The sequence below is a fragment of the Muntiacus reevesi genome, chromosome 1 (assembly GCF_963930625.1).
Source record: "Muntiacus reevesi chromosome 1, mMunRee1.1, whole genome shotgun sequence".
In the NCBI taxonomy this organism is placed as follows: domain Eukaryota; kingdom Metazoa; phylum Chordata; class Mammalia; order Artiodactyla; family Cervidae; genus Muntiacus; species Muntiacus reevesi.
In genome coordinates this window covers 156,717,784-156,741,757 of record NC_089249.1, presented here as the reverse complement: position 1 = coordinate 156,741,757, position 23,974 = coordinate 156,717,784, and the positions used below count along the sequence as shown (strand labels likewise).

At 39.0% G+C, this 23,974-nt stretch overlaps 1 protein-coding gene across 2 annotated transcripts in view; it reads right to left on the bottom strand.

Moving 5' to 3' along the window:
* Positions 1-771: 771 nt before the first annotated feature.
* Positions 772-23,974, bottom strand: part of LOC136164368 (putative selection and upkeep of intraepithelial T-cells protein 1 homolog) — a 39,781-nt gene continuing 16,578 nt past the window's right edge. For both annotated transcript variants that reach the window (XM_065929242.1, XM_065929251.1), the window contains 7 exons: positions 17,560-17,907; positions 13,729-14,007; positions 11,211-11,321; positions 10,157-10,249; positions 9,002-9,109; positions 5,141-5,263; positions 772-856 (listed from right to left, as the gene is read on the bottom strand). In XM_065929242.1, coding sequence (XP_065785314.1) covers positions 840-856; positions 5,141-5,263; positions 9,002-9,109; positions 10,157-10,249; positions 11,211-11,321; positions 13,729-14,007; positions 17,560-17,907 — 1,079 coding nt within the window. In that variant the 3' untranslated portion in view covers positions 772-839. The remainder of the gene's footprint in view (positions 857-5,140; positions 5,264-9,001; positions 9,110-10,156; positions 10,250-11,210; positions 11,322-13,728; positions 14,008-17,559; positions 17,908-23,974) is intronic.

Below are 23,974 nucleotides of genomic sequence, written 5' to 3'. Positions count from 1 at the left end.
GAATCCCATGGACAGAGGACCCTGGTGGGCTACAGTCCACAGGGTCACAAAGTGTTGGACATGAAGTGACTTAGCACACACACACACACACACACACACACACACACACATCTTCCTGATAGCTACCATGTGGGTTATCCAATGAATGGAAATTTTTTCCAAGTTTCTCCTAGGTTATAATTGGAGCTTGTTTCTACCCCATGGCCTTTGTTACTTCAGTCATTATGAAAGCCAATCCTGAAATAAATTTATATACTAATATTTTCCTTGTGTCCCTTATCAGAGTAAGTATTCTGGCTTCACTTGAAAACTTTATCCCTCTTGTATTTAATTTAATGTACAAAATCATTCTTTTAGCTCAATGTACAGAAGATGTGTTATCTGTTTATTTAATTTTTATTATGAACTCTCATGCTAAGAGCCTTCTGATGCATTTCCCTGATTGATGTCCCAGATATGTTTAATTGCTGATAGATATGACATTTAATTCTGATAGGTATAGATTTATTTCTACTTTCAGAGTTACTTTCATTTTCCCATGTAGATTATTGACTTTATTTCAGTCATTACCCTAATTTGTTATCTTCTGTCTTCTGATTACTTTTCTGTCCGTTTTAACTTTAGCATAGTTTGTACAAGAGCTACAAATGAAATGCAAATTTGAGTGAACAAACATATTTTATTTGCTCTACACCTGGCAATTATTTGGCTTTACATAAAATTGCAAGGGAAAAATTAAATTGTGAGGGCATAGCTACTTTTCTTGGAGATCTTAGCCTATTGATCCTCCGTAGTCTGTCCATTGTCCCAGATGAAACATTCGGTGCTTGCTTAATCCCTTAATTTTGTAGGAAACCTGTTGAGGAAATAAAATGTACTCAAGCTATTATAAATTCACATTTTATTAAAGGTAACTAGTTGAAATAAAAACACATTTGAGAACATATTGATCACTTCCAAGATGCCAAAGTCATCTTTGGAAAAGTCATGAGAAACAACTTTTATTTAGAAGTCATTAACTTGACTTCTCTGGCTTAAATCAATGAGAGGAAAATCTCTGCTGGGAGGGTGTGTGTAAGGAGTAAAGGTATTCTAGAAAGGAGTCTGATTTAATTTGCACAGTATCTCTTTGCAACTGAAGTAAATGGATACCCTGGTGAAACTATAATCAATAATATATATTCACACACATACACTATCTCTTCCTGTCTTTTTTCTCTTTTCTCCTTCACTCTCATAACTCAAAGAGCAGTAAATCACTCTACATTGTGTGCATTTGCTTGGAAAAGGCTATCATTGAACAATGTTATCTGATGTTTAATGTCACAAGGCACATCAGAAACTGCAGTGAATCTGTGGACTTGCTTTTTAAATTTTTCTAAATATCCCTTTAACCTTCTGGAACTTGAAAAGTTGTGAAACATAAGAGACAGAATTGGAAAAATTAACTTTTCAAATAAGAGAAGAGATAAGCTCATTCAGTGAAAGGGTGCATAGAAAGTTGTTACTGAAAAAGCAATGAGATTCATCCTAAACCCTAATACAAACTTGGTAGAACTGGAGAAAACATTAAGAAAAATTGCTGAAAAAGTATTTGAGGAATTATTTTTTCTTTGTAAAACAAAATTGACCTGATTATGAGAAACGGTTGATTTTCTTTTCTTTTCTTTTTTCTTTGACCACACCCCACGGGATGCAGGATCTTAGTTCCTCAGAGCAGGGATCGAACTTCAGTCACCCTGCAGTGGAAGTGTGGAGTCCTACCCACTAGAATTCCTGATTTTTTTTAATTTAAAAATCTAATGAGCGACTTCACTTTCACTTTTCACTTTTATGCATTGGAGAAGGAAATGGCAACCCACTCCAGTGTTCTTGCCTGGAGAATCCCAGGGATGGGGTCTCACAGAGTCGGACACGACTGAAGTGACTTAGCAGCAGCAGCAGTAGCTAATGTAGAGCATTTCAATTTATGGTCAAGTTTGATCTTTTCCAATTTTGGCCTGTTGTGAGGTTGCTGCTATAGATTCTATAATATTAGCAGTGTGAGATATATTAGAATTAATAGACTGTAAATGGTGATAAGTAGAATGAATTGGGTCTTTCCAGTCAAATACACTGCACAATCTCTCTTTCAAATCAATTAGCATATTTTCTTGATTTATTCATAAACACCTGGGAAAGCAAAAAAAGTAACTGACAAAATCTTTGAGTGGCTAAAGCAACTCCTTCATTGGTCTCCATGGGACAAAGAGGAGCAGTGCTGAGAAATGGCCTTATGATACCACGTGGTTGAAAACAGGATTCATTTTTTAATAACTCTGGTCTCCAGTGTGAAAGACAATAAAACCTCTCCTTGATTCTAACTCTTTTAATCCCACTCGATCAGCAGGTAAGCCTGGGTTTTGAGTGGATGAATATTGGCTACAGGCTCCTTTCTGCTTTCAGCTATCACTAATCTGTGCCTCATAGGATGCAAGGATAGTGATTGAGTTGTCTTCCTCGGTAGTAGAAACTAGGCCTGAGAAGCATAAATCTGTACTGATTGGGAAGCACACATTTGTCCTTGCAATTGTTTAATTATAAAGGGTGGAATGTTTCTCAACATTGGAGAGGTAATGAAGGGTCTGACTCCAGTCCAGGTTACTGTATGTGATTCCTTATGTCAGACCATAGGAAATGACAAAAGATTTGCCTAGCAGACTCCTCACACCAAACTTGGTGCACAGTCAGCACCTTGCAGTTTCTGGAGGGAGGTGCAATCCAGGACTAGGTCCTTCACTCCCAGTAGCCATGTTCATATGCATACCTGCATTCCTAGCCCAGGCACCTCTTTTTGGAGGCTTCCTTACTAGGGTCCTCAGCTAAAATGGCTTTTTTTTTAATTTTTAGTACCCTCTGCTGAGACCTTTTATTGGGGGAGGGCTTCTTGATAAAATTATTCTTCTCCACTTTGACTCAGGATTGTTCCATTATAGTTCTCTGAGTTTGTAAAATGGCAGGAGTCTTTTGTGCAGTGTTCTTTATAGTGAGACACTATTTCAAACCCAGGTCTCCTGCATTGCAGGTGCATTCTTTACTGACTGAGCCACCAGAGAAGCCCAAGAATACTGGAGTGGGTAGCCTATCCCTTCTCCAGGGCATCTTCCTGACCCAGGAATTAAACTGGGGTCTCCTGCACTGCAGGCGGTTTCTTTACCTCCAGAGCTACAAGGGAAGCCCTAGTGTTCTTTATAGTGAGACACTATTTCCCCAACCTGTGCTGCGGGTCACCTGACCCTTGTCCAGTGCTGGAACTATGAGGAGCCAGCACTATTTTCCTTTTTGGCCTCTTACACATCCACAGTAAGGGGATAAAAGCATGACTGTTATCTTTAGTTTCTCTTGTCATCCTAATCGGCCACTCTAGCAGCTCTCGACAGGTAGTCCAGAGAGACCCAAAAGTCAATGAATGCAAAGATGGGAGAGCAAACTACCCATTCTTTGTGGTTCTAGGCCTTTTTAAGCTTAAGTAAAAAGCTTGTATGTATTGTCCACAATAACTCATCATAGATTTGCACTGTATTAAAGGGAAAGAGCCTGCTAGTAATTGAGAGTATATATTTTCATAACCCTGCATACATTTTTTAATGGAACATTTTTTTTAGGATTGTAGGTTACTGGTGGAACACAAGAGTCAAGTATTAAAATTTTTCTTCTCGCATGACTAGTTTTATATTTCCTTCCATTGATTTCATAAGCAGATTATATTTTGCACATAATGCCAGGACTTTCAATGTTGGGTGTTAGGGAATTTCAAAAATATACACTCTACTGTGAACATAGCTTCAGAAATATTCCTGGTTCAGCCTTTGTAGATGCCTACGAGTTTCTATAATGTTCAATTATCAACTAGAATATTAAAATTTTAATTCTGTCTTTGAGATCAAAATAGAAGAAAATGCACAGCACTGAATTGTTTCATCACAGGATGAAACACCTGGACCTTCCAGTTCTACTAGAATTATCACAAGTGTGAAATCAGAACTGAGACTGTCATTGGAATCTGAAGCACTAACTTTGCATGTGTAGAAACCCCAGGGAGCCTCAAGATGGCTACAATCAGAGAGCCCTTATACAGGGCATAAGTCTTCCTCCTTTCCCTCTGATATTCCTTCCTTCTTTCTTTCCTCTCTACCTTCTTTCCTCCTTTTCTTTCTTCTCTTCTTTGTGAAGAGACTACATTGTGTTCATTTCTTTTCAGCGATATATCAGCTGATATCACAGTAAGGTTTTAAGCGAACAGGCAGAGACAGTGAGAGGTAGTCGAGGTAGATGTTTCAAGAGGTATAGAAGCAGAGGGGAGAAGACAGATTCACTGGGGTAGAATCTGACCACTTCTGGTCTTCCTCCCCTCTGACTGCCTCTCTGATGTGTGTGTATGAGCAGGTATATGCACATGTGTGTGCATGTGATATTTATTTGAGTACACAATGTTAGATCTTTACATCAAAATTCCTCAGCTGAATAATCTCATGAGGCATGACTTATCTTCCCCATTTTGTGGAGGAAATAAAATTAGATCAGAAGAGAGAAGCCATTTACCCAAGGTCACTCAGCATGGTTAAGCCAGGATAAAACCCAAGCTTATCGGATTCAAAAACTATTTTTTTTCATTAAGCAACCATCCTTTTCTAGGCTGAGTATAACCTTGTCTCAAAATTACCTCTTTCATCCACCCTCCCCACCACTTTTGTTTATTAAACAGGACACTCCCCCCACCTCTTTTTTCTTTATTCCAAAATTCTATTTAGTTGAATTTAGAGTTAACCTGAGACTATTATTATCTTGCTTAGGCAGCTTCATTGCACATGTAATTTCATTACATGTACCAAACATATCATGTTAGAAAAGCATAAATTCTGGCAAGAAAATCTCTAAAGTATTATTCTTACATCAAATTCACTGAGAGCTTCGTACAGTAACAGATCAAACAACAGTGAACAGGTCTTTGTTTTTCCCCCAGCTATTAATTCACAAGGACTGGAAAGGTCACTTTTGTAGAAACCCCAGGAGACTCAAGAAGCTACAATCAGAGACTGTATCTGGAGATCAGTTAGAAGAATGATGCCTTCTGAGTTACCACCCTTCCCATTCCATTTACCTCTGAATCTAAAGTAAGCAGAGGAAATGATCATGGTGATGAAGACCGTCAAAACACACAGGATCACAGTCATATCCTCCAGCCACATGACATCCAACTCGAAATGTGGATCTGAAACGGGGACTGTAGAGAGATGCAAGCATTAGGAGACTCACAGCAGGGAACGGAGGACTGGATTACAGGCTCACAATAGGTTTGCTTTTCACATTCCTATGGCTCCATACTTCTGGGCTTGTATGAGGGGGAAGGAGAAGTAGGCTGGGTTGTGTAGATGATCCTGGAGATGAGCACACTTGAGCTAAGTGTGGAAGAAGGCTGCAAAGAGGCAGATATTGTTTCTTCCACCCAAGCATCATGACACTTGCTCTGGTTGGCCAGAGTCTGAAGGATGGATACACACATTATACCTTTATCTACTTCATGAGGTGCTGCAGGCCCTCAGGAACTCTAGACCTCTTGAGAAATATGGTGAAATAGAATAATCTGGAATGAGCAGAATCTCTGAGATGAAAAAGATATTATAATTCTCAAAAGTTATTCTCTTATCTGTAGCAGACATCTTCTATAAAGTCTGTTTTCTGGGTGATTATAAAAGTGGAGACCACCTCATAATACTGATTAATATGTCTTGTGATGGGAGCACCATTACCAACAGTTAGGGTATCTGTTTCATGACTGGTCAGCTATGCCTATTAAAAATTACTTTTCTATATTAACTGTAGTTTGTTTTACTGACATGATTGTTCACTAATTCATACTATCTTGTAGAGAAGGACAACCAACACAGTAAGGATGGGGAAACAGGAGTCAGGAGTCTTAAATCCACATCCTTAAAATAATGGTTGAAATAATCGACAATGTTCTTCTTGGAGAAAAGAAAACTCAAAAGTCACCAAAATTGTTGCCCTCACAATATATTCCATAGGGTTGTAGACTGTACAAATGGAAGGTAAAGCATTTCCCTAATTAATATCTACTTTACCCCATAATTTGATATAAATTCTCAGCACTTGACTAGATCAGAGGCCCCTTTAGTAAGGGTGATAGCTTGAAATTTTTAAAAATAGACAAGTTGCTCTGGGAGCATGTGCAATATGATCAGAGAGTGAAGAGTCTACAAGTCTTTCTCTGGGTCACACACTTCTATTTTTCTCAGCTTAACATTAAGGAGAACTTCAAAGCTCTTCTCCTAAGGGGTAGAACAAAATTTAAAATAAAATTGAAAGAAAAGTTTGGAGATAAAATAGCTCTAGGATGCTAAAAGTATCAGAAGATTGTGTGTGTGTTTAAATCTATGCTGACTTTTAAATTTTCTTTCCTTCCTACATGGCTAGGGATGTCCATGCTTAGAAGGAAAGTTAAGGTCATGGTGGGGTGTAAGTGAAGAAAGACATGCCATGAGCTTAGGAGGAAAAGGAAGAAGGATGATGGCAAACACGTGTAGCCCAATCTTCCCACCAGCTGAGACACCAGACAGGGAATTGTGGCAGAATCCATAGATAATGCTAATTATAATGATAGTAATAATAGTATCAAACATTAGTGTGGTTTGCACTATGTGTGAACCCAGATTAAATGACTTCAATATATTGACTAATTTAACCTAAAATAACCTTATGAAATAGGCATTGTCATCAATATTTTAAGGATGAAGAAACTACAGTTCAGAGACTTTAAATAAGTTCCTCAAGTTCACACAGTTAGTAGTATAGCCAAGATAGCCTGACTCTAGTCTGGCACTGATTCTTGGAAATAAATAGTATACATCTCTTGCAGGTTTCTCTGTGCATGACCTCCACAGAAAGCAAGAAGAGCAGAATATATCTGTTGGAGACTCAAATGCTGACTATTTCTCGTGAAGAAACATTTACTTGCATTTAGAAAGGCAATCTGATTTCCTGTAGAATATTCAGAATAAGGGACACATGATTTGAATCCCAGTAATAATTTTATTTTTTGCTGGGTCAACTGATGTAAGTTGATCAAATTTTACATTCTGCTGTAACTGCAGCTCCAAAGTGAAGATAATAATAAACACTGCATAAAGATGTTAAGAATTAAAATATACAGTGTTTGTGGAATTTCCTGGAAATTTGTATTTGTTAAATGAATTGACAAGTACTTTCTGAATTGATAAACATCAAGAAGGAAAATCAGTCCAGAAAGTCACCACAAACAGAAAGTTGTCTAAATTAGGAATGAAGCTGCTAGATGAGATGGTTATAAAGGAAGCAATATCCATGGGGAAAAGTCCATTTTAAGTAAGGAGAAGAAAGTTCAGTAGCAATTAGAAAAGAGATTAGTGGGTAGGTGTTACTTGCCTAATTACTAGGAGTTGTGAGCACTGTGGGTGGAGGCCTCTGTGATCAATGACTTAGTTTTAGGTCTTCAAGTTAGAGTAAGCAAAAATAAAATTTTAATTCCCAGACTCACTCTTAAGGATTCCAAGTCTGCTTCGACAATGACAGTGACTTGCAACCTATTCTTGGGGTTTTCTGTTATATCCAACGGAAGCCTCATAAATCACTAAGTACCCAGGCAATATTTCCCTGTAATGATCAATTCTTTTTCACAAGACTGCTGACTAAATATGTCTTTCTTTTTAATTTTATTTTTAGTCTTTCCATAGAGGAACAGTACACTAGAGTTATTGAAACAGAGGTCTAAGTGCCTGGTTGGGGTCTGGGCATTGCCATTACTTAGTTGTGTGAATAGTTATTCAACTTCTTTGTGTTCCAGATTTTATCACATTTAAAATCTAGTTCACTGAAGAGTAAATGTATTAACATTATAAAATCCATACAGCACATAATAAATATTTAATATGTACTAGCTATTATCATAGTATCTTGCTCCTTTCCTCAAGCACAAATGGAGAGAGTATTTAGTTGGCTAACATGCAAAGCAAGATTCAGGTATGGCTTTTCGTAAAGTGAAATATAAAAGCAGCTTCAGTCTAGTCTTATCTAAGACTATTTTGTCTTTATTGCATAGGAGAAAATTAATAAATAAAATCCTCTGAATAGTTCAGCCCCACTTTGTGCATGGGGACCTCAAAGATAGAGCTAAGGACCCATTTTAAAATATGCTGGGTTCAACTATCCCCAAACTTTTACAATTGCCCTTTCAACTTCACCTTCAAAGAGAGTCAAAGAGAAGGATCAGCTAGTTGTCCATACAGACCATGAGTATTAGTAGTGTTAGTCGTTCAGTCGTGTCTGGCTCTTGGCGACCCCATGGACTATATATAGCCTGCCAGGCTCCTCCGTCCATGGAATTCACCAGGGAGTGAGTAGCCATTCCTTTCTCCAGGGAATTTTCCTGACCCAGGGATCAAACCCAGGTTTCCTACATTGCAGGCAGATTCTTTACCATCTGAGCCACCAGGGAAACCTGAGAACAGACCATAAACTTAAGCAAAAAATCTGTAGACATATAAATCATTTTGAGAAGGAGACTTTTTTTCTTTGTATCAGTCTCTTAAAGTAATCTATAACCCCCAACGTTTAAGATATACTGAATTATTATCTCCTCTAAGCTAAAAGTACAGGAAGAATTGGCTGGATTTTTGGCAAAATTTAGCTATTTTACTGAAGGAAATATTTTCTTTTGCTAGGGAGAAGAGGCATCAGCAGTTTGTATCATTAAACCAACAAAATTCTGGAGGCTGGAATCCAAATCCAGTGACATGAGGTCCAAAAATTTATTGTTCATGGAATTCAAACAAATATTTGAGGTACAAGAAGAAACCCAAGCTTTCAGATAAATAGCTTTGTTACTCTTCTTTGGCTAAATGTTTTACCAGATACTGAGCACTTGGAGATATTTTCACAAAGTTCTCAACTTTTTGGTCCCACATACCTCTTTTTTTGTAATGCAAATAGCAAATGAGGGAGACAATCATAATGAATGAAGTCGAGACTATTAGTATGCCCACTAACCAAGGATGTACTGCATTGCAGGAGCAATCTGGAAAAAAAAAAAAAATAGAGGAAGATCACCATCAGTTATTGGTGTGGAGATACTTCGGATTGGGGGAAATGAACCAGAAAAATAAGATTTACAGTTTAATGCCATCCCTATGTATTTATTTAGAATAGGACTAAGGTGGGGGGGGCAGGAAATATAGGACTAAGGCTTAGGACTAGCGGATCCCAAGTATCTAAAGGCTTAGGTCTAAAGCTGTTGGTCACTGGGACAAAAGCAGAGCTTTTTTTTTTTTTCTTTCTAGGATGGGAGTGGTTTGGGCCTGAGGCTAAACAGACCCAGAGGAAAGTAACTCATTTTTCTTTTTCTTCCTCTAGCCCATCAATCAGTGTGCCGCATTAGGGAGAGTGAGACAGAGCTATGCACTAGTCCTTTTTATATCTAGATTCAAAATAGGCCAGAGTAGGATAGGTCTGGAGACCTCTAAACTACCTAAGAGATCATAAGAGCTCTGAAAGTAAGAATCTCATGAAAGGGTTATTAGACAACATACTGCTTAAAATCTTATTTAGCACACATCATTGTGGTGTCATTTGGCTATCTAGTCTTCCATGAAAATATTCTATTATATGGGGGCTTAACAACACAAGTGGTGCCCATTCCTCCATTGTGGAGTATTATGCATAGTCTAGGGCTTCCCAGATGGCTCACTGGGTAAAGAATCTCCATGCCAATGTAGGAGATGTGGGTTTGATCCCTGGATTGGGAAGATCCCCTGGAGGATGGCAAGGCAACCCACTCCAGTATTCTTGCCTGGAGAATCCCATGCACAGATAAGACTGGTGAGCTACAGTCCATAGGGTCACAAAGAGTTGGACATGACTAAAGCAACTTAGCAGACACACATGCACAGTCTAACTTAATGTTTAAAATCTGGGATACAAAGATTCATGAGCATCATGGTGGCATAAATGGTTCGCATTTTTGTCTCCTTATCAACATCAAAAATGTGGCATCCAGCCATAAGGAGAAGTACCTCTATAGGACACAGAACCATACACCAAGGGACCTGGGAGGAGTTCTGCTCACCTGTGTGTCGGGTAACAGGAAGGCAGTATTCAGTACAGGTTCTCGAACGTAGTGGAGATTGTGAGCTGTTTCTGGCTGCTCTTATCTGTACTCCTAGAGAACATGCAGAACACTGAGCTACTAAAGAGAGAGGCTTTGTGAAAGTCCAGGTTTTCAGCTAGAAAGAGGCCTCAGAAGAATGTAGTCTTGAAAGAGAGCTATACCAGAAAGGATCTGTGAATTTGAAGGTCTAATTTATTTATTTTAATTGGAGGATAATTACAACATTGTGATGATTTTTGCCATCCGTGAACATGAATGGGCCACAGGCATACATGTGTCCCCCGCATCCTGAAACCCCTCCCACCTCCCTTCCCACCCTATCCCTCTGGGCTGTCCCAGAGCACTGGCTTTGGGTGCCCTGCTTCAGGCATCAAACTTGCACTGGTCATCTATTTTACATATGATAATGGGCATGTTGAATTTGAAGGTTTTAAAACTGAGTACACCTTCGAGCCATGAACAGCTATTTTTTGTGTGTGTTAAAATTTCCCCCTAAATCCTCCAAGTCCATTTCCCCCAAAGCAGCTTGGTTGAGATGGATGAAAACTTTCCCCTTGGGAAAGGTAAGTTACCTGGAGTAACTTTCCCTGTATGTTCTATTTTCCTGATGCTGTGTACTATTTAAGTGACCTCTATGCAGCTGTTTCTGCCCTGTGCAATCAGGACTTTATTTCCTGCCCTGACGGAGTCATTGTACCATTTAAGCAGTCAAGTGAGAGATACGTGTAAACTATGTTAAATGCTAAATGCTAAATGTTTAAAAGCTCTCCCAGTTTGTTGGGAAAGCTATCACCATAGGGAAAAAAATAATTTGAATTTGATTGAGGTACAAGAAAGCCCAGACTTTCAGACACACAACATTGTCAGAAGGTCGAGGAATGGTGAAGAGCATACATCTAGTAAAGACCTAAAAATTCAGAACTTTCTGAGGCACACAGGCTTGGAAATCAAGGGTCATGCAGCTTTAGCTCCCCTTCCCCCTTTACATCTCCCACCCTTCAAACCCACTTACTTTGCAATCTACGATGTAGAGCAACACTGGAGACCATGGTAGAGGTCAGCAGTAGAGCCAGAATTAAGCCCAGAATCAACTTCCAAACTGTACTCCATAGAAACAGTTTATCTGAAATAGATTCATCCAAAGCATTCAAGATCTCACAATGCTGAGATATTAGACCTAAGCAAGTTTGGGGAGGCAGTTATAACTGGGTGAGTGAAAAGCGACCAAGAATCTGAAGTGGGACTAAGCCAAACGTGATTTAGTTTGAGACTGGAGCAAAGGTGAGCGAAGACTGCTCATTCCAATTCTTCCCATCCATTCTATCTCATGCTCCCCTTGAGGTAGGGCTAGTTTCTTCCCACTAAGCCTCAGACCAACTCAGTCCTTTAGTCTTTTTGTTTAAGCAACCAGTTTATGTGAAGTCCTGAGTTCTCCAATGTGTTCCTGGGTCTGGCATTATTCTTCTTGAATACATTTAGAGATCATGTAAACTTTCCTTCTCTCCTATTCACATGAACAAGCATCTGCTTTTGTTTGCTGATTTGCACATACTGTACATAGATACCTGTCATTTCACTGGGAATGTGATATTTTTCTCTCCAGAGAAATAAACACAAAAGTATTCTAAAAGTAGTAAATTGCTAAACCTGTTGGGGATTTATTCCTATTATAATAATCTTGAATTGGGATTATTCAATTATTCAGTCTCAATTCTCGTGAATTGAGATTATCCCTCTCAGTATTTGGCTCCAATATTAATTTCACAGACATATACAAATACTAATACATGTACAGTTACTTAGCAGTTTCCAAGGCACTCATTTTGTTTTTATTTCAATCTTTCAAGTACCTATTATTTTTTGCTTATCAACTACGTGCCGTGAAATGTTTGAAGAGGCTGGGGTATATCAAGTACAACCAAGGTCTCTACCTCTGTTTTAGAAAAGGAGATAGATAAGTGATAAAAAAAAACCATAATAAATAATCTATATAGTAGGTTAAAAGGTGATACTACTATATAAAATAGAAAAATGAAAAGACAGTAAGGTGATAGGAAATCCCAGATAGAGGGAGTGGTACAGTTGCATTTTTGTTCAAATTGGTTTGTCAAAATGGTCTTTAATTCAAATTTAATTCAAATAAATTTAATTCAAAATTTAATTCGAAGGTGAGATGAATACAGACTTGAAGGAGATAGGTAATTTATTGGAATTATAGCATTCTGGCAAGAAGGAACAATGGGAGCAAAGACCCCAAAGCAGGAACAGTTCTGTCTCAGTTGGGGAACAGCAAGGAGGTCTGTGCAATTGGACTAGAAGAGACACAAGAGAACAGTAAGAGATAGGTCAGGTAGGGAACAGGAGCACAGGCAGTGCAGGGTGTTGTGGGTCATTTTACTTAGAATAAAATGGGGAATCATTGCAGGGTTTTAAACAAAGGGTGACATATATTTCATGTTTTAAATGGGTCCTGATATCCATATGATGAAAATATACTATTTTGGACAGGAGAAGAAGTAGGGAGAACTTTATAGATGCTATTGCCAATATTCAGACCATGGACAATAGTGTTTTTGATTTGGACAGGTGCTAAGAAGTGGTGAGACTCTGGGTATATTTTATAAGTAAAACTAGTATTATCTCTTGACACATGTGATATAGAATACAAGAGAAAAATGGGAATCAAGGATGATTTCAAGGATTTTTTTCTAAGAAACTAAAAATATGAAGTGTGACTGGAAAGGCAGTATATCACACAAGTTAACAGGTAATTAAGAAGTTAATTATAGATCTGTTTCATTTGCAATATTTACTAGATGTCAGTACTGACATGTTGAATTTAAAGATGAGATTAGGGTTTGGGAGAGAGGTCTGGATAAAATATATCATTTGAGGAGTTATTATGATTTTGTGTTAAACCATGAGATGAAATTAAGTCACACTAGAGAAAAGTGAAAGTCGCTCAGTCATGTCCGACTCTTTGCGACCCCATAGTCTATATAGTCCATGGAATTCTCCAGGCCAGAATACTGGAGTGGGTATCCTTTCCCTTCTCCAAGGGAGATTTCCCAACCCAGGGATTGGACCCAGATCTCCCACATTGCAGGTGGATTATTTAGCAGCTGAGCCACAAGGGAAGCACAAGAATATTGGAATGGGTAGCCTATCCTCTCTCCAGCAGATCTTCCTGACCCAGGAATTGAACTGGTGTCTCCTGTATTGCAGGTGGATTCTTTACCAACTGAGCTGTTAGGGAGGCCCACAGTAGATTAAAAAAAAAAACAAAGAAAGAAAAAGAAAAAAAAAGGCTCAAAGACTATGCCTTGGGAATCTTGTATTATCAAAAAGTCAGAGTTAAAAAGAGGAAGTAGCAGAAGAGAATAAGGAAGAAAATAAGCAAGTAGGTGAACAAAGCCAAGAGAATATAGTATCCTAAAAAACCAAGTGAAGAGAGTATATTTATTTTTCTTGTTAGTTTATAAATTTGATGACAATGGCCATCATCTGAAGAACAAACACACAGATCTCACTTGATAGGACAATGCTTGTCTTCTCCTCTTGACCAGTTACAGGGTTTCGAAGGTAGCAGGTGATATTCCCATGGGTGCTCTGTATTAGAAGGGTCATCTTCATGTTGAACAATTTGTCTGTATCCTGTGAATGGGATTTTGAGGAAGGTGGGATGATATTTTCTCTGCTGTCTCTCCATTCCATTTGAGGCTGTGGGAACCAACCTCCTGAATTGCACTCCACTAAAAGACCTTTGGTATTAGGAGGATGTACCAGAATCTGCGTTTCTAGGCTTGTAGCTGTTGGAAAGAAAAGGAAAAACAAGATTCAGGTGATGGGTTGGGGAGATACGAGAGAGTAGGAAAAGCCTCTTTCCACTTTAAATTTTATGCCTGTAGATACACTGACTGCTAAACACTGTAAGGTTCTGATTGTTTCTAAGAGCTAATCAAAAGGGAAACAGGCTAAGCCAGGCTGAAGGATTGCACTATACAAACTAACACCCCAGTCCTAAAAAAATCAGGACAGTGTATTTGTTTGATCTATTCATTTAGTCAGTCAAAAATATTTATTGATAATTTTTTAAACCTAGGAGACTGATTTAGGTCATGGATGAACAAAAACAATCAAGATCTCAGTCCTCATAGAATTTATAGTGCAACATTTTTCTTATATTTTCATCATTAGTCTCATATGCATTACTAAAATTTATTATTAAATAGTAAATAACATAAAGTCTACTTTGCAGCTTTAATTGAAACTTTAATTTATGTGCTCTTTGCATAAAATAGGTCACTTACTACTATTGGGTTGGCTGAAAAGTTGGTTTGGCCAATCAGAACAAGCTTTTTGGCTAACCCAATATTATCAAAATAAATTCCTATGTATCATTATGTGCTTTTTGCATAAAATAGGTCACTTACTACTATTGGGTTGACTGAAAAGTTGGTTTGGCCAACCAGAACAAACTTTTTGGCTAACCCAATATTATCAAAATAAATTCCTATGCATCGGTTTAGAGAAATGAACAAACTTTTGAAAATTTTCAGTATGTTGCTGGGGATGTAACACTTGCTTAAACTGTGAAAAAAGAATGAGTAGAGATTTTAAAATTTACTCCATTTTACTTTATATTAAAGTTACTTTAATTTAATGTCTGTTAAAATTTCTGCAGTGATGGAAATATTCCATATATCTGTGGTCCAATCAGTAGTGTTTTGCTACAGGAGACTTTAGCATCTAAAATGCAATCAATGACATTAAAGAACTAATTTTCAATTTTATTTAATTTTTACTTTTAATTTTATTAAATAAAAATTGAAGTAGCACATATGGCTAGTGGCTATCACATTGGATAGGTTAGTTCTAGGCAATAGAGATGAGTGTCACAATAGCTAACGAAAATGTTATGTGTGAATGGGCCTTGGACACTACCTTTATACCCTCATTTTGGGAACCCCTTCAATTAACTTCGAGTCTTCCATTTCCCCACCATTTCTGTGCTATTCAGAAAACTTGAAGGCTGAGGCATTTTGGAAGACATGGAAGATTGTGGATAAGACTTTTTGAACTAGATTTAAAACTAGTTCAGTTCAGTTCAGTCCCTCAGTTGTGTCCGATTCTTCGCGACCCCATGGATCACAGCACAACAGGCCTCCCTATTCATCACCAACTACCGGAGTATACTCAAACTCATCTCCATTGAGTCGGTGATGCCATCCAACCATCTCATCCTCTGTTGTCCCCTTCTCCTCCTGCCTTCAACCTTTCCCAGCATCAGGGTCTTTTTCCAATGAGTCAACTCTTAGCATGAGGTGGCCAAAGTATTGGAGTTTCAGCTTCAACATCAGTCCATCCAATGAACACCCAGGACTGATCTCCTTTAGGATGGACTGGTTGGATCTCCTTAGTCCAAGGGACTCTCAAGAGTCTTCTCCAACACCACAGTTCAAAAGCATCAATTCTTCGGCGCTCAGCTTTCTTCACAGTCCAACTCTCACATCCATACATGACTACTGGAGAAACCATAGCCTTGACTAGACGGACCTTTGTTGGCAAAGTAATATCTCTGCTTTTTAATATGCTGTCTAGGTTGGTCATAGCTTTCCTTCCAAGGAGTAAGTGTCTTTTATTTCATGGCTGCAGTCACCATCTGCAGTGATTTTGGAACTCCCAAAAATAAAGTCCGACAGTGTTTCCACTGTTTCCCCATCTATTTCCCATGGTGATAGGACCAGATGCCATGATCTTAGTTTTCTGAATGTTGAACAATAAGCCAACTTTTTCACTCTCCTTTTTCACTTTCATCAAGAGGCTTTTTAGTTCCTTTTCACTTTCTGCCATAACGGTGGTGTCATCTGCATATCTGAGGTTATTGATATTTCTCCTGGCAATCTTGTTTCCAGCTTGTGCTTCTTCCAGCCCAGCGTATCTCATGATGTACTCTGCATATAAGTTAAATAAGCAAGGTGACAGTATACAGCCTTGATGTACTCCTTTTCCTATTTGGAACCAGTCTGTTGTTCCATGTCCTGTTTTAACTGTTGCTTCCTGACCTGCATATGTGTTTCTCAAGAGGCAGGTCAGATTGTCTGGTATTCCCATCTCTTTCAGAATTTTCCACAGTTTATTGTGATCCACACAGTCGAAGGCTTTGGCATAGTCAATAAAGCAGAAATAGATGTTTTTCTGGAACTCTCTTGATTTTCGATGATCCAGAGAATACTGGCAACTTGATCTCTGGTTTTTCTGCCTTTTCTAAAACCATCTTGAACATCTGGAAGTTCTTGCTAAAGCCTGGCTTGGAGAATTTTGAGCATTACTTTACTAGTGTGTGAGATAAGTGCAATTGTGCAGTAGTTTGAGCATTCTTTGGCATTGCTTTTTTTGGGGGATTGGAATGAAAACTGACCTTTTCCAGTCCTGTGGCCATGGCTGAGTTTTCCAAATTTGCTGGCATATTGAGTGCAGCACTTTCACAGCATCATCTTTCAGGATTTGAAATCGCTCAACTGGAATTCCATCACCTCCACTCACTTTGTTGGTAGTGATGCTCTCTACGGCCCACTTGACTTCACATTCTAGGATGTCTGGCTCTAGGTCAGTGATCACACCATCATGATTATCAGGGTCATGAAGATCTTTTTTGTATAGTTCTTCTGTGTATTCTTGCCACCTCTTCTTAATACCGTCTGCTTCTGTTAGGTCCATACCATTTCTGTCCTTTATTAGAGCCCATCTTTGCATGAAATGTTCCCTTGGTATCTCTAATTTTCTTGAAGAGATTTCTAGTCTTTGCCATTCTGTTGTTTTCCTCTATTTCTTTGTACTAATCACTGAGGAAGGCTTTCTTATATCTCCTTGATATTCTTTGGAGCTCTGCATTCAGATAGGTATTTCTTTTCTCCTTTCCTTTTCATTAGTTTGATTTAGAACTAAGTAGTCAGTAAATTGAGTCAAGGAGAAATGGGAAGAAGAATGATCATTAAAAAGACAATTGTAAAGAGTTAGGTCACTTCTAGAGTCAGGTATTACTAAAGTGTTGCCAAAAATAATTGGAAAAAATAGTGATAAATCCTTAAAAGGATTCTGTTGATACTTTACAGATCTAACTGCATATGGACATGGGAAAGTAGGCAGTTCTTGCTGATAAAGGTAATGTGTGCACAGACAAAGTTTGCATTCTTAATCCTCCATGTTTCCCCATTTAAAGACTAAATATATGAATCTGAACTTGCTGACAAAACCCTGACTATGAAATGGTTAGAAATATTGGGAATATTCTTAATAATTGGCCTCAGATGGACTGAGAATCATGAATGCATAGAAGTGTCAGAGGGATTCATCCTTACCTGTGACCTTTACCTCTGTGATGGCCTCCTCATAGAAATCACCATCTTTGAAGAAACAGTGGTACGTCCCATCATCAGCAGCATTCACCCTAAAGATTCTGAGGGTCACCTTACCCTCTCCAATGGCGTCTGTGAGGAGCTCTGTCCGCTCCACATAATTAGAGATGGTTTCTCCATACAAGTCTTTACCATCATTGTACAGGTGAACAGGTTTTTTGTAGTGGTTCCGGAACCAGCGTATCTCCATGTGTTCTGCACTCTGTGGTGGGGACAGCTGGCAACTGAGCTCCACGTTCCCACCCAGTGGAGCCAAGATTGGCCCCTCTATGCCATTCACTGTGAACTTCTCTGGGAAGGGAGATAGTAACCAAAAGGTGAGAATATTAGCCAGGACATACCATGTACTTGATTCATATATGTACCTGCTGAGTTCCTAGCTTTCTAGGTATCAATGGGCTTTTAACATTCTCTCTAAATACCACCTATAGGACCACCTTACTTTTTTAGTATCTTTCTCAGTTCAGTTCAGTCGCTCAGTCATGTCCAACTCTTTGCGACCCCATGAGTCGAAGCACACCAGGCCTCCCTGTCCATCACCAACTCCCGGAGTCTGCCCAAACCCATGTCCATCAAGTCGGTGATGCCATCCAGCCATCTCATCCTCTGTCGTCCCCTTCTCCTCCTGCCCCCAATCCCTCCAAGCATCAGGGTCTTTTCCAATGAGTCAGCTCTTCACATGAGGTGGCCAAAGTATTGGAGTTTCAGCCCAAGCTTCAGTCCTTCCAGTGAACACCCAGGACTGGTCTCCTTTAGGATGGACTGGTTGGATCTCCTTGAAGTCCAAGGGACTCTCAAAAGTCTTCCCCAACACCACAGTTCAAAAGCATAAATTCATCGGTGCTCAGCTTTCTTCACAGTCCAACTCTCACATCCATACATGACTACTGGAAAAACCATAGCTTGACTAGATGGACCTTTGTTGGTAAAGTAATATGTCTGCTTTTTAATAAGCTATCTAGTTTAGTCATAACTTTCCTTCCAAGGAGTAAGCGTCTTTTAATTTCATGGTTGCAGTCACCATCTGCAGTGATTTTGGAGCCCAAAAATATAAAGTCTGACACTGTTTCCACTGTTTCCCCATCTATTTCCCATGAAGTGATGGGACCGGATGTCATGATCTTAGTTTTCTGAATGTTGAGCTTTAAGTCAGCTTTTTCACTCTCCTCTTTCATTTTCGTCAAAAGGCTTTTTAGTTCCTCTTCACTTTCTGCTATAAGGGTGGTGTCATCTGCATATCTGAGGTTATTGATATTTCTCCCAGCAATCTTGATTCCAGCTTGCTTTTTGATGATCCAGCGGATGTTGGCAATTTGATCTCTGGTTCCTCTGCCTTTTCTAAAACCAGCTTTAACATCTGGAAGTTCACAGTTCACGTATTGCTGAAGCCTGGCTTGGAGAAATTTGAGCATTACTTTACTAGCGTGTGAGATGAGTGCAATTGGGCGGTAGTTTGAGCATTCTTTGGCATTTCCTTTCTTTGGGATTGGAATGAAAACTGATCTTTTCCAGTCCTGTGGCCATGGCTGAGTTTTCCAAATTTGCTGGCATATTGAGTGCAGCACTTTCACAGCATCATCTTTCAGGATTTGAAATAGCTCAACTGGAATTCCATCACCTACACTAGCTTTGTTTGTAGTGATGCTTTCTAGGGCCCACTTGATTTCACATTCCATGATTCTGGCTCTAGGTCAGTGATCACACCATCATGATTATCTGGGTCATGAAGATCTTTTTTATATAGCTCTTCTGTGTATTCTTGCCACATCTTCTTAATATCTTCTGCTTCTGTTAGGTCCATATCATTTCTGTCCTTTTTTGAGCCCATCTTTGCATGAAATGTTCCCTTGGTATCTATAATTTTCTTGAAGAGATTTCTAGTCTTTCCCATTCTGTTGTTTTCCTCTATTTCTTTGCATTGATTGCTGAGGAAGGCTTTCTTATCTTTCCTTGCTATTCTTTGGAACTCTGCATTCAAATGGGAATATCTTTCTTTTTCTCCTTTGCTTTTCACTTGACTTCTTTTCACAGCTATTTGTAAGGCCTCCTCAGACAGCCGTTTTGCTTTTTTGCATTTCTTTCCATGGGGATAGTCTTGATTCCTGTCTCCTGTACACTGTTATGAACCTCCGTCCATAGTTCATCAGGCACTCTGTCTATTAGATCTAGTCCCTTAAATCTATCTCTCACTTCCACTGTATAATCATAAGGGAGTTGATTTAGGTCATACTTGAACGGTCTAGTGATTTTCCCTACTTTCTTCAATTTAAGTCTGAATTTGGCAATAAGGAGTTCATGATCTGAGCCACAGTCAGCTCCTGGTCTTTTTTTTGCTGACTGTATAGAGCTTCTCCATCTTTGGTCACAAAGAATATAATCAATCTTATTTCTTTGTTGACCATCTGGTGATGTCCATGTGTAGAGTCTTCTCTAGTATCTTTCTAGATACTCCCAAATTTTCCCTTTGAATAGGATCAAGACATAAATTTCAAGAAAATAGAAAAGCAGAGACCAGCTAAAAGTCCACCAGGCTAGGTACTTAATAAAGGACAGAGTACAAATACTCTGTCCTTAATAATGATACAGTATTGGGAAGAGTTCCCTTTGCTATATAGCAGGTCCTTACTATTTATCCATTTCATACATGTGGTGGTGGTTTAGTCACTAGTGTGTCAGACTCTTGTGACTCCATGGACTGTAGCCTCTGTCCATGGGATTTCTGAAGCAAGAATACTGGAATGGGTTGCCATTTCCTTCTGCAGGGATCTTTCTGACCCAGAAACCAAACCCGAGTCTCCTGAATTGCGGGTCGATTCTTTACCACCTGAGTCACCAGAGAAGCCCCGGTTTCATATACAGTGGTGTGTATATGTCAATCCCAGTCTTCAGTTTACCCCCCACATCCTTTCCTCCCTGGTAACCATAAGCTTGTTTCCTCATCTGTGACTGTTTTGTAAATATGTTTTAGATTAAAAAATAAGTTTTATTATTTTTTAGAGTCCACATATAAGCAACATCATTTGGTATTTTTCTTTCTGTCTGACTTACTTCACTCAGTACAACAATCTCCAAGTCTATTTATGTTGCTTCAGATGGCATTTTTTCAACTTTTATGGCTGAGTAATATTCCCTTGCATATATGTACCATATCTTCTTTATCCATTCATTTGTCAATGGCTATTTAGTTTGTTTCCATATCTTGACTATTGTAAATAGTGCTGCAATGAACATTGGGTGAATGTATCTTTTTGAATTATGGTTTTATCTGGATATATATCCAGAAGTGGGATTGCTGGAAGATATGTTAGTTCTATCCATTCAGGAAGCTTTCATAAGTCTCTTATCCTTCTCTGTCAGAGGGCAAACAAACTGAAAACCACAGTCACAGAAAACTAACCAATCTGATCACATGGACCACAGCCTTGTCTAACTCAATGAAACTATGATCCATGCCATGTAGGGCCACCAAAGATGGATGGGTCATGGAGGAGAGTTCTGACAAAATGTGGTCCACTGGAGAAGGGAATGGCAAACCACTTCAGTATTCTTGCCTTGACAACCCCATGAACAATATGAAAAGGCAAAAAGATAAGACACTGAAAGATAAACTCCCTATCTTTAGGTCGGTAGGTGCCCAATATGCTACTGAAGATCAGTGGAGATATAACTCCAGAAAGAATGAAGAGACTGAGTCAAAGCAAAAACAACACCCAGTTGTGGATATGACTGGTGATGGAAGTAAATTCCTATGCTGTAAAGAGAAATATTGTATAAGAACCTGGAATGTTAGGTCCATGAATCAAGGCAAATTAGACGTGGTCAAACAGGAGATGGCAAGAATGAACATCGGCATTTTAGGAATCAGCAAACTAAAACAGACTGGAATGGGTGAATTTAACTCAGATGACCATTATACCTACTACTGTGGGCAAGAATCCCTTAGAAGAAATGGAGTAGCCGTCATAGTCAAGAAAAGAGTCTGAAATGCAGTACTTGGATGCAATCTCAAAAATAACAGAATGATTTCTGTACGTTTCTAAGGAAAACCATTCAACATCATGGTAATCCAAGTCTATGCCTCAAACAGTAATGCTGAAGAAGCTGAAGTTGAATGATTCTATGAAAACCTACAAAACCTTCTAAAACTAACACCTAAAAAAGAGGTCCTTTTCATTATAGAGGACTGGAATACAAAAGCAGGAAGTCAAGAAACACCTGGAGTAACAGGCAAATTTGGCCTTGGAGTACAGAATGAAGCAGGGCAAAGGCTAACGGAGTTTTGCCAAGAGAACGCACTGGTCATAGCAAACACCCTTTTCCAACAACACAAGAGAAGACTCTACACATGGTCATCACCAGATAGTTAATACCGAAATTAGATTCATCATATCCTTTGCAGCCAAAGAAGGAGAAGCTCTATACAGTCAGCAAAAACAAGACCAGGAGTTGACTGTGGCTCAGATTATGAACTCCTCATTGCCAAATACAGACTTAACTTAAAGAAAGTAGGGGAAACCACTAGACCATTCAGGTATGACCGAAATCAAATCCTTTACGATTATACAGTGGAAGTGAGAAACAGATTCAAGGGACTAGATCTGAAAGACAGAGTGCCTGATGAACTATGGACGTAGGCACATGACATGGTAAGGAGACAGGGATCAAGACCATCCCCAAGAAAAAGAAATGCAAAAAAAGCAAAATGGCTGTCTGAGGAGGCCTTATAAACAGTTGTGAAAAGAAGAGAAGCAAAAAGCAAAGGAGGAAAGGAAACATATACCCATTTGAATGCAGAGTTCCAAAGAATAGCAAGGAGAGATAAGACAGCCTTCCTCAGTGATCAGTACAAAGAAATAGAGGAAAGCAATAGAATGGGAAAGACTAGAGATCTCTTCAAGAAAATCAGAGATACCAACAGAACATTTCATGCAAAGATGGGTTCAATAAAGGACAGAAATGGTATATACCTAACAGAAGCAGAAGACATTAAGAAAAGGTGGCAAGAATACACAGAAGAACTATACAAAAAATCTTCATGACCAAGATAATCACAGTGGTATGATCACTCACCTAGAGCCAGACATCTGGAATGAGAAGTCAAGTGGTCTTTCGGAAGCATCACTATGAACAAAGCTAATGGAGGTGATGGAATTTCAATTCAGTTCAGTTCAGTTCAGTCATTCAGTTGTTTCCAACTCTTTGTGACCCCATGAACTGCAGAATGCCAGGCCTCCCTGTCCATCACCAACTCCCAGAGTTTACCCAAACTCACATTCACTGAGTTGGTGATGCCATCCAACCATCTCATCCTCTGTCATTCCCTTCTCCTGCCCTCAATCTTTCCCAGCATCAGGGTCTTTTCAAATGAGTCAGATCTTTGCATCAGGGAGCCGAAAGCACTGGAGTTTCAGCTTCAACATCAGACCTTCCAACTAATATTCAGGACTGATCTCTTTTAGGATGGACTGGTTGAATTTCCTTGCAGTCGAAGGGACTCTCAAGAGTCTTCTCCAACACCACAGTTCAAAAGCATCAATTCTTCTGTGCTCAGCTTTCTTTATAGTCCAACTCTCACATCCATACATGATGACTGGAAAAATCATAGCCTTGACTAGACAGACCTTTGTTGACAAAGTAATGTCTCTGCTTTTTAATGTGCTGTCTAGGTTGGTCATAACTTCCCTTCCAAGGAGTTATTTCAAATCCTAAAGATGATGCTGCACTCAATATGCCACCAAATTTGGAAAACTCAGCAGTGGCCACAGGACTGGAAAAGGTCAGTTTTCCTTCCAATCCCAAAGAAAGGCAATGCCAAAGAATGCTCAAACTACCACACAACTGCAGTCATCTCACACGTTACCAAAGTAATGCTCAAAATTCTCCAAACCAGGCTTCAACGGTACATGAACTGTGAACTTCCAGATGTTAAAGCTGGTTTTAGAAAAGGCAGAAAAACTAGAGATCAAATTGCCAACATCTGTTGGATCATTGAAAAAACAAGAGTTCCAGAAAAGCATCTATTTCTGCTTTATTGACTATGCCAAAGCCTTTGACTGTGTGGATCACAATAAACTATGGAAAATTCTGAAAGAGATGGGAATACCAGGCTACCTGACATACCTCTTGAGAAATCTGTATACAGGTCAGGAAGCAACAGTTAGAATCGGACATGGAACAACAGACTGTTTCCAAAGAAGGAAACGAGTACATCAATGCTTATATTGTCACACTGCTTGTTTAACTTATATGCAGAGTACATGATGAGAAACACTGGGCTGGAAGAAGCACAACCTGGAATCATGATTGCTAGGAGAAATATCAATAACTTCAAATAAGCAGATGACACCAACTTTATGGG